We start from the raw sequence: 11,351 nt of genomic DNA, 5'->3' as shown, positions 1-11,351 counted from the left end.
GATAAGGCCTTGCTGTTCACTCAGTGCCTTACAGTATATAAAGTTCTTCCCTCTTACCCAATTCATTTTGTACTCATTCAACTATATTCCCAGGAGGCAGACAGAACAGGAGCTGTTTTTTAGATTTTTACAGATGAGGAAACTGGTTCAGCAAGGTCAAACTCCAAACAACTCTTTGGTGGGAGGTAAGAGAGAACACTCATTATTCCCTGTTTAGCAAATTTAGCAGCCACTGTTTCCCTTTAGGGAATAACTTCCTCTAGATATAAAGAGGAGTGCACTTGAGCTAAAGCAGGTTAGGGGTGGGATGGGTGACAATTTGTGTGGTACTGAGGTTTTAGCCAGTCCTAGGAACAAGAGGCAGTCAGTAGGAAGATGAGCCCTAGCAAGGTCTAAAATTCTAGTCAGGACTGCCAGAATTAGTGTGGGGAAACCTTGCTGAGCATTGGGATCCACAAAGGCCCAGCACTTACACCTTTGTGTTAATCCCAATGCTTGGCTTTCCTGAACCTGGAGGGAGCCTTAATGACATGTTGTCATTAATCTGTTTCTGAACCTGATGGACTTTTGTGGGAAAACTCCAGGGAGGAGTGGAATGGGAGCTCTGTGAGGGAATGGGGTGAGGTCTGTAGGTGGTAAGAAATCCTGGGACATGGCTACAAAGGCCTGGATACCTGAGAGAGTCTCTTATCTGGAGGTAAGGAAGGGAGATGCTAGTGGTTTTCTTGAAGTACACTGACAGGTAACAATAAAATGGTTGAAAACATGGGATTGAAGTCAGACTGGCTAGTTTCCCTCACACTCCAACTTTGTGAAAATCTCAACCTCCCTTCCTCAAGTTTCTTATCTGCAATACAAATTTCATAGCATTGTTTTAAAGGTTACATATTTTATGTGAAGCTTAGAAGTGCCCAGTGCATAGTTAATGCTCAAAACTGTTAGTAATTATTTATATTTCGGACCCCTGTGGCTTGGAGGTGGAGTGTCTGCCTCTGACCCATCATCTAGAGATGCTTTCTACTCTAGGCATCATTCTCACTGAAAGGTATGAATAGGGATTCCACAAAATCCAAAAGACCTCACGTAGTGTACCACCTTGTTACATTAAAACAATTTACAAAAATAGGAAGGAGACTCTCAGACCAGGGAGGGCCCACAAGACCAGGAAAAAATGCAGCTAATTAGCTTCCCTATTTTATAGCTCAGCAAGAACTGGGACAAGAAAAGTGTCTAAAACTGGCCCTCCACGATAATTGCTCTTTAAACATAATGTATGCTACAAAAAGATTCCCCAGAATAAAACAAAACAAAAAAACCAAAAAGCCAAAATCAAACAAAAAACCCCCTAGCCTTTGGTGTGGGTGAGGGTGGGGCAGTACATGGCAGATAGGCTCAGAGGCCTCACTTCTTAATTCCTTCAAAAACTCGGAATCCTCTCTTCAGGGTCCCCATTTCCTCTGGGGAAGCTCCTGCATGCTCCCAACCCCACCCATACTTGTTACTTGTTTGTTGGGAAAGCAAGCACCAGGAAAGCTGTAGAAAGAGACCACTGTATATGGTGGTCTTCATGTTCCTGTCTTAATCTCAGGCTCAGAGATTGGTCCATGATAAGGAACCACACAGAAATTCAGCACATGCCCCCCAACAACAGAAAACAGGAAGCTAGAACAGCATCACAATCTCTTTATTATGATTTCCACTGTGCCCAGCCTCTGGGAGCATCAGCTCCTTCTGAAGGCTGAGCCATAGGGAGGAACATGCAGCTGTAATGTTGGGAAGACAGGGCTTAGGGATGCCCCCGCAGCTTACTGTCACTTTCCGCAGAAAAGTGCATGGGGACAACTTGAAGGATGAGAGAGCACTGCATTCTCCACTGTCGCTTGCGTGGTCTCCCAGCCACCTTTTACAAGGCTGCATTAGACTGGGAGACAGATCACAGGCCATCTCTCACAGGAAGCTAAGCTTAAGGGTCTGTTTCACCATGAAATGGAAAAGCCTTTCCTCCTTGATGTTTTAATCTGTGGTCATGTTAACAATACTATACAAACTGGAAGGCAAGGTTTCTTAGTCACTGGCCCAGGCTAGACTTTATACTCTCGCCACATTCTATGCCTTCAGGACCTGTGGTCCAGAGGGAAGGTAGTTTTCTTTAGTGCTAGTAATGTCTAGTATTTCTAGGTTTAGAATTTCAGTAATTTTTGTTTTCTTTCAAGGTAACCAAAAGCCTGGCAGCAGAAGTGGCCAGTCTCACTCCACTCCAGGGCTGAGCTGGTGGAAACAGGCATAATGCATTAATATCCTCAACTCAAGGGGATTTTTGTTGTCTGGGCTGAAGCTGGGGGTCCAGAAATCCTGGGCAAACTCAAACTAAGTGGCATGGAGAAAGCAGCGGGTTTATGCCACTGTAACTGGGTATACATCAAACAAGTGAGTGAAAGGGTCTATACTTATTAACTACGATTATAGTGCTTATTAGGATATCCTGAAACTCTGACATTAAGGTAATTTTGCCTTTTAGTGACAAGTATTTACCTCTTGTTACCCTGCTAGTTCAAAGGGGACATTTCTACAGGATCACCAGAAACTATTCTTAATTCTGTCCTGCCTGGAGATCTCTTGGCTACAGGGGCTTGGCTACTCCAGACCAGCTTTTTCTGAGCTTCCCTCCCAACTTAAGGGCCTCCTGACACCATTCTCACTAAAATCATGAGACCCACATGGTTGAGGTTGTGCTTTGGACTGAGGCCTCGGCACATTTTGAACTCAGCCCCCAGTAAGGTGCCCTTTCCCAGGCAGTATGAATCTATGCTTTCTATATTGGTGATAGGAGTGTGTGTGTGCGTGTGTGTGTCTATGTGTGTGTGTCTGTTTGGGGGTGGGGGGGGGACAGTTTTGGCCAAACAAGGCCAGGGTGACACCCACAGGGAGCACGAAAGCCAGAAAGGCTGATGCCTACCCTATAGCTCCAGTCACTCGGGCTGAAAACAGGAAGAGGCCATGTGCTCATGGCTTTGGTGGTGGCTGTCCTTAAAGGAAGAAGAGCACTTGACAGTGGGTCAGTATCTAGGAGTGAGGAAACTGCTCCATCCCTGGGGCCCCAAGGTGCATCCCTCAAAACCCAGAGCCTATACATGCTGGGAAAGCTGGTTTCGGAAAGGAAGCCATGAAACAGAACTGGAGAGGTTATGTGGCCACAGCCACTGGCTTCGTATACCCCTGCCCCTGCAGCTCCACTGTGTCTTCCAGATGCCCTGTATTTCAATCCAAGCACTGGGAAAAGAATTGCTGGATGAAAAGCAAGCTTAGGGCCAAAGGTCTTCTGATGAGCATATAAACAACCCATGTCTTTCCTTGCTAGGGGGTGGTGCTTGGGGAAAAGCACTGATTCAAGTTTTAAGTAGCTAAGAAAAGTGAAACATTTTCTCAGACCCTTACTAGAGTCAGACACTAGTTTTATAATTGGCAGAATTTCAGATAGTCACAGTGGTCCAAGGGCTTGAAAAGGAAATGGGCTTTACTAGGCTTATAAATGTTTAGAAGGCTCCTCTACTTACTGTAGAGGGACTAGGGCACTACCAAGGCTTGGGTGGGGCTTCCGCAGCTCAGGACTCGGGGTGCAATGGAACTTCTTTGGTGAAAAGTTAAGATGCCTACGAAGAGGCCTGTTGCTTTCCTGTGCCTTTCTGCCTTCTGCTTCCTACACCCTGTGGTTAGGAACTCTCTCCTTTGTTGGAGGCAATACCCTGCATCCTCTGCAGGGAAAGATCTTCCCAAAAAGCTTGCTGTGTTGGGATAGGGAGAGAGGTAATTTCAAGTGGGCCTGATTCTCTTGTGGAAGAACTCTGGGGCCTGCTTTTCCAGGCCCTAGGATATGGCTGGCCTGATCTGGCCTGTGGTCTCTCTACCACTCACCCAGAGAGCTAGAAGCTGTAGTTCTAAAGAGGTAGGCATCACCTTGATCTGTGAAGGATGAGGGACCAAGAAGATAGACTGATGAGGCAGGAGTAAAAAAAGCTGCTCACTTTTGAACAGCTTATCTGTACTCTAATGCCCTGTCCATGGAATCAAGCAGTCCAAGGCCACTGCCATAGAAGGTAATTTTCCAGGAGAGTAAGCAAGAGCCCCTGGGCTTAACGTGCTTTAATCTTCTCAGTGCAAACCCCAGGCCTGGCTGCTGCAGATGCAGTTTTAGACCCAAGAATAATGTGCTTGTTTGTTTTTTTGGGGGGTGGGAGGACCGGACTGAATATTGGCCTCTCATACTAGGGAGTATGGCTAACGAGTATTTATAAAAAGCTGTGGGTTTTTGAAATGTTCAGGGCCAAATATATGAACCCAGTTTCATCTTCTTCACTTCAAGCTTAAAAAATCCAATCCCAGAAAGATTCTTGCTCTGCTTCTAGGTCAAGCAGTTTCTAAAGGAGGAGACTGTGCAGTGCTCTTAATATGCTCCTGGTGCAGCTCTCTCCTCTCTGAGCATCTCAGCGTTGGGCACTGCTGCTCCTGGCAGCACCCAATTTAGTACAAGTGCCCTGAGCAATGGGGATATGCTAGCTGCTGGAGTACTGAGCTAATCCTCCATCAGATCAGGTACTCAGATCTGGCTAAACCTAAGTCAACAGACTGGAAATAGAAACCTGGACTCCAGGGCCAGGGGGACCCACAAGATGCACTGCCTTGAGAATCTGAAGAGAATTTAGAAAGGGGGTCTGAGACTTGGAGGACAGGCTGGGCACCCTTGTAGACCCTGCTTGACCCGAAAAGTCCACCCATGCCAAGCCTGGACCCTCACTTTGGAAAGGGCTTGCAGTGAGTGGCAGCAACTCAGACCATATCTTAGTGTTGGGTAGAAAGAAAAACCTCTTTCTGTGAGCGTTTCTTGGGACTTTCTCTGCTTAACAAAGCAAAGATGCAAGTCTTCTTCACTCCAGGTTCTTATTGTCATTGCTGGGATGGTTGAGAGAAGTCCCTGCTCATGACTTCAGTTGTGTTGCTCTTTCTTGGGCTTTGGAGACTTTTCCAGGTCTACATTTGAGATGAGCTGGAAGGATGGAAAAGCATGTGTCTTCTCTCCTCTTTCATCCAGACTTTGTCCTCTTTGAAACTTGGGATTTGGGTCCCTGGGTAGCTGATTTGAGCAAAGCATCTAACACGGAGGGCCGGGATGCTGCCATCATACTTGTTCTTTCAGGTCCTTTGGGTTCTGGGCCGTGAGCGCCCATCGAAGAAACAGGTACCAGAGTGGCTCACATTTTGCTATAGACTTCTGGACTTGGATGACCTGGGTGAAAGGATCTAGAATTTTGGGTCCCTGGGGGGTGCTACCTCCCCCTTTTCTAATTAAGATGAACAGACCAGTTGCGTTCTCTGTCACAAAGCACTGAAACTTAAATAAATAACAGAGGGAAGTACAATGGTGGTTTTCAATAATTTCCCCACTCCCCACACCTAAGGGACATACTGTATACCCACCAGAACAACAGCTCACCACAGAAGGGATAATCACTGGGGAGAGGGAGCCTGGCTATATCTCTAGGAGCACGCATGAGTCAGCTACAGTCCCTTGATCCATACCAGGGATTTCACAAAGGGGCTCTGGTTCTTTCCCAACCCAAAAGAACCAGGTCTCTGATGGCATGACAGCAAGGCCTATGTATACATGTATGCCTGTGCACGCTTAAACATGGAAGGTGGAGGGTGTCCAGGAGCAGAGGCTGCTACAGTTCCTAGGTATTCTCCCTGTGGCAATACATTTACTGCCTCTGTTGTGAAGGAACAGTGACTTCAGAGACATAAAGCTTAGTGGCAAATTGAGATGATGTCAGTGATCCACTCCCATGAGTCTCAGTACCAGGGGGTGGGGGTGGGGGGAGGTGGGGAAAGGAAAGGAGGGAGAGAATGCCACTGTCTCCGAACTGAGCTTCTCTGATCCATGCTATCCTGGGGGTTTCAGGTGAATGGCTGCACTATTGGGGCGAGCAGCCAAGATGTAAATGACATTCTCCCGCAGGAAGGTAGGCCAGTCTACAGATCTGGAGTAGAAGCAAAGAACAGGCTTGTGAGGCTAGTTGCAGAGCTCAGAGGCTGTGAGTATTGGCGGCCACAGAGGGGGCGGCCAGCCAGGTAAGGAGGTCCCACTCACCTGCACTCCTGCTCTGTGGGCAGTAGGGCCTTGTCCTGACTCTTGCTGCTGCTGCTGGCTGGGCTGCTGTCTGCTATGGGACCCACATGGCTGACGCTGTTGGGCACAAGGATGTGGTTAGAAATGGGATTGTGAGAGGCCTGGCCCTTCCCGAACTCTGACAAGGCCTTTGGATATGCACATCCAGACTTCTCTGATACAGGATGAGAGAATTTGGAGTAGAGGCTGCCCTGTGCCCTGACCAACAGGAATCACTGTCTTTGTCTATTGCACAGGATCCATTCCTGGCTGTTTGCAGGAGAAGTCAGGAGGTACTTGATACCATGGGCCAGGAGAAAGGATTAGCAGGTAGCACACCTGACACTGCAGGAAGCAGCCCCTGCGGGTTGCTTGCAGAACCAAGAGTGCTGGGCATGGCGGCACTCTGCCTCACTGACGGTATTCCCACTGCTGTGTGCGAGGAAGGTGGTTCGGGCTCGCTCACGCTCCTTGACTGTCAGAAGCCGTAACAGAGAGTTCTGGGGAAGAAGAGACAGTTATGATCTTGGAGGTAAAAATAGTGTGTAAGCATACACATGCATGAAGTTTCCTACCTCTATTATAACCTCTGCAACCTCCTTAGAAGCAGCTCTGTCTTTCTGAGAGCACCAACGTTTTCAGAGGGGTTCAATGCAAATAAACCTTCCTCGGCTCTTTCCCCAGCCTAGCTTTGGATCACCTGTCACTGGATTGGAAACTGAGCCCTTTTCTCACACTGGATCCTGCTGAGACAGTAGCCAGTGTTCCCCCAACATGTAGCATGCTTCCCGGGTCTCTGTCACCCAGTATCCCATGGACATTAACCCAGCTGGCCCTCACCTGGGGACGCAATTTCTGTAGGAGGAGGAGGGACTCATGGGACAAGAAGTCAGACCACTCCACTTGGCCTCGATGTTCAGGGTCCAGAGAGGCAAACTGGCCGACTGCTTGCTCTTCTTGCTCGTCGCTTAGAGCCCTGTCATTGTCCCCCCGCTTTGCTGCTTGGTGGCGGTAGCGCAGGAAGTCCTCCAGCGTAAGGGAGCAATCTGTAAGGAGGCAAGACATGCTGGTCATTACCCATCCTTAGCCTCTGGGCACCTCCACTCACTTACAAGGCACCTTAGAGTTCCCACATTCACAGTTCTTGTTGAGTGTTTGTCTCTCATTGTCAGAAAATCTCTGACTGTGGCTGGAGGAAGTTTCCTGGTGGCCAAAAACTTAGGAACTGGGACCCAGTAACTCCCTACCCCCCAATTCCAGAATACTCATTTCATGGATCATCCTAGAAAATATGCAGGAAAAAAATGCCTGCCCATCTTCAACCAGCAGTACTGTCCAGTCTTACCGGGAATTACTTTACAATGCTGAAAAGTCTCTGTAAGGCTGTACATTTCCTCTTCAGTTAGCAGCAAGTTGAGGTTGTCCTGAAAAGATGGAAAAATTGTGTAGCCCATTAAGAAAGGCAGGCCCAGGGTCAAGAAAGATGGAGACAGTGTTTCAAGGCAATTCTGGGATAATCTAATCCCAGCCTCTCGTTCATAATCTAGCAGACTGCAGCCTCTAAAAGGAAGGATGGACTTGCTCCGTTAGCCACTTCTGGGGCAGGATCTTTCCCAGAACCCAGATATCTTGACTTTAGCCCTGATTTCCTTTTATTAAAATAGTGGTTTTTAAATTATTCTAAGATACCCTTGGAGTCCCATGAATGTGTTTTCGGAAGCTGCTGCAAGGGAGAAGGGGCTAGAAACCTGGTGGGGTTGTACATCCCTAGTTCTGTCTTTTTCCATTGTATTTTGGCTGCAGTGCTAGACTATCCTCCAAGAGTATTCAAAGAGTATTTTAATAATGAGTAAAAAGTTTAATTCTAACTCTGCTCCTGGTGGACAGAATCACTTTCTACACTGATTTAGAAAAAAGATCCTAAAAACAAAATGACAAAAATCCTAAAAATATCCTAAAAACAAATGAGTTTTTGTGGTGCTCTTTAAGAGTTTTAATTCCAAAAGAGCACTGATAGGTTATTTTGTTAAATTAATATTTGGTCTTACAGACTTTAAATTATGAATGTTTCTTTCTGGTCAAAGATTACTTCCCAGCCTAAAATACCGGTGAAGGACAGGAGCAGATATTCCATGAATATTCACTTGTGGATTTCATCAAGACACGGTGTTCTGTTCTTTCAGTGAACATTTACTGCAGACCTAGTGTATGCTGAGCACAACAGCATGTAACACTGTGAGGGGTTCAGTGTGGCTGGGGTGGGGGTTGTGGGAGAGAGCGAGAGAATATGTATATATAGGGATGAAAAGGGAGGGAAGATATGCAGAAGCCTGATTGTGAAATGCCTCAAATGCTCTTCATTGAGCTCCTCAAAGTGGGTCTTCATTTTGAAGGCAAAGGGGAGCCATCCAAGGGTTAGGTGAAGAGTACCATGGTCATATTTTCAACTGCTGTGTGGGTGGACTAGAGGAGCAAAGTCTGGAGACATGGAGAACAGGTGGCTGTTGCAATATCCAGATGAGAGAGGAGTAGCTAAACTAAGGAATGAGAATGGAGGAGAGCAATACTTGAAGGTAAAATTGAGAGGAGCTGTTGATTTATTTGATGTGAGGGATGAGAGAAAAATGAATTGGGATTAGTAATTGGGTAGGGCTACTATTCACAAAAGTAAGGACAGGAAGAACAGGTTTTGGGAGGGGGGTAGGGAGAAAATATGGGTGGGGAAGAAAGATCGCTAACAACAGAACCCTGACAGACACCAGCTTTTAAGACTGGACAAGAAACTAAGGGCATTTAGAAAGAATCATCAGAGATGGAGGTAGAAGGACAGCCAGTAAAGGGTACTGGAAGCCAAGAAAAGAGAGCTGCACAGATGGGAGGTAATGTTAATACATAATGATGAGGTTTTTAAAATTTTGTTTCTCTAGTTTTCATATTTTGTGTAATAACTCTCTTTAAAAACACTCAAATACTAAACAAAAAAGAGGGGCCAGTAAGAAAGTACTAAAATATCAGTGAGGTCAGAGAGGTTATTGGACTTGACAATTGGGTGACTGGTGACATTAGGGAAAAGTCGGTTCAGCAGCATGATGAATGCAGGAGCCAAATCTCAGGTGGTTGAGGACCCAGGAAGAAATGACAAAGTAGCCTGCCTGTGAAAGGAAAGAAAAAAGTGGGGAGAAACGTGGAAGAAGTCATTGTAAACCAGTGGTCATAACCAGGAAGGGAGCGGTATCTCCCCAGGGGTTAGGGAGGAGAAACCTAGCCATGAGCAAATCAGCAGATGCTGCAGAGGAGAGCCGAGAACTGCCTGCGAAGACTGGCATTTGGAGAGGTGGTGCTGAGAGGAGAGAGTTCAAAGTGGGACCAGCTGTAGTGTACTCCAGCGGGAGAAAAGGTATCTAGGTGGCTGGAAATAGACTTCCTCTTATTGACAAGCCATACAGAAAGTGTTATTGTTAGAAAATGGCACATCTTTGCTTAGGCAGCAGAAGAAAGGGATTTGTAGATGGTCCTAACTCAGAAATCATTGAATTTTGAAGATTTCTGCAAATCAACAGATTAGTAAAGTAAGACTTGAACTCTACTTAGTTGTGCTAGAAATATATACAAATCTGGTGCTTTTTCTTCCATTAAAAGTTGCAAGGCAGGCCCTCCCTGGTGGCGCAGTGGGTTAAAGCACAGCACTGAGAATCTAAAGCCACTTCCGCATGAGTTCAATTCCCGCCTGCCCCGGAAGGGACCACATGGCGTGGCAGACGTCTCCTGACCCGCCCGCTGCTCCCCTCAGCAGTGTACTTCGTAGATCTGCCTGTTCTGTTCCCCACTCTGTCTCTGGTGAAGCCTCTCATCACCCCTGAGCCTCTGGCCTGTACCCCAGTTCTGTATGAACAAATAAATAAAAAATTAAAAGAAAAAACGTTGCAAGGCATTTCATATCATATGAAGTTTGCAAAATTTTGAATCAAAACACTGTTATTTAACTCATATAATGATCACTCAGAGAAGAAGAAAGAATGCCCCTTAGGGCCAGGTTGTAGACTAAATGTGGATCTTTTGGACTGAGTTTTCCTGCAACAGTCTGTCCTTCCTAGAACCAAGCTGGCTAGGATTTCAGGACGTGGTTCAGATGAACACAGTGAATGACAACTGTAGACTTAGAGAAAGCACTGCTCCAAGTAGAATCATTTTTTGAGTAATTAGGCCTTATTTTTCCATTGAGTCCTATAGCTTAGTGGTTCTCAACTGGGGATGCTTTTGTTTCTCCAGGGCTCATGTGATAGTATCTGGGACCATTATGGCTTGTCACAACTAGGGGTAGGTGCTGCTGGCATCTCATGGGGTAGAGGTCAAATATGTTGCTAAACATCCTACAATGTATACCACCCCTGCTGCAAAAGACTTACTGGGCCCAAAATATCAATAGCAGTTTTAAGGAACAGAGATTCTTTCCCAGCTCCATGGCTCTTGGCTCAACTACTGGACAACTCTTTAGCCATTACAAGAGACCAGTGGTCTAAGACAGGGCCTTTAAGAAAACTGCCAAGTCCCCTGTGGTGCAGCAGCCCCGTCTCACACAGTAGTGGCAGCTCCAGCCTGTTTCCGTGTGGGCCGTCTCGGTCACCTCCGCTGTACTGTCTCCATGGATGTAGCCCATGCGGCGCAGGCAGCCATCATGGAAAACCCTTGTGCAGATCCTGCACGGGAAGAGGCTCTCAGCTGTCCAGACTTCACAGATATCACACATCTCATCATTGACAATCTGAGGAAAGAAGTGAGGAGTGAACAGGGATGTTAGGGCAGGTAGCAAGATCCTATGACCACCAAACACAGAGCTACTTGCATGGGGCTGAGTCCCCCTGGAGCAGCATAGAGGAACAGCTGCAATTGAAGCAAGTATTGAGGCCATAGAAGTTTCTTTCTGGGGATCAAGGACCAGCTGCTCAGGTCTCTATGATCATATTTCTGAACTACCTCCTCTCAAAATTTCCGAATGTGAGGGGGCAGTGGAAGACCAGCCATGGAGTCATTCCTTATCACCTACTGCCTCATGTCTTTTACTAAGAGTAATATAGAATGTAACCAACATTTTTATTCTTGTGGAAGAAATTCAAAGGTTGTTCTAGACTCAGTTTTCTCTTTCTGGCTTTGAATCTCATTTCAATAGTACCCAGACTTCCCTGTCCTGTTC

The 11,351-nt window shown here is 46.5% G+C and overlaps 1 protein-coding gene across 1 annotated transcript in view; it reads right to left on the bottom strand.

The window, feature by feature from the left end:
* Nucleotides 1-1,666: 1,666 nt before the first annotated feature.
* The window catches only part of PHF24 (PHD finger protein 24), a 28,712-nt gene continuing 19,027 nt past the window's right edge, over nucleotides 1,667-11,351 (bottom strand). The window contains exons 3-8 of the mRNA XM_004677752.2: nucleotides 10,737-10,922; nucleotides 7,506-7,584; nucleotides 7,001-7,206; nucleotides 6,500-6,660; nucleotides 6,143-6,238; nucleotides 1,667-6,032 (exon numbers count right to left, since the gene is read on the bottom strand). Coding sequence (XP_004677809.1) covers nucleotides 5,936-6,032; nucleotides 6,143-6,238; nucleotides 6,500-6,660; nucleotides 7,001-7,206; nucleotides 7,506-7,584; nucleotides 10,737-10,922 — 825 coding nt within the window. The 3' untranslated portion in view covers nucleotides 1,667-5,935. The remainder of the gene's footprint in view (nucleotides 6,033-6,142; nucleotides 6,239-6,499; nucleotides 6,661-7,000; nucleotides 7,207-7,505; nucleotides 7,585-10,736; nucleotides 10,923-11,351) is intronic.

The sequence above is a fragment of the Condylura cristata genome, unplaced genomic scaffold, assembly GCF_000260355.1.
Source record: "Condylura cristata isolate star-nosed mole 26May11 unplaced genomic scaffold, ConCri1.0 scaffold00006, whole genome shotgun sequence".
Taxonomy (NCBI): Eukaryota; Metazoa; Chordata; class Mammalia; order Eulipotyphla; family Talpidae; genus Condylura; species Condylura cristata.
The sequence above is the reverse complement of the archived record's forward strand: the minus strand, read 5'-3'. Positions and strand labels throughout refer to the sequence as shown.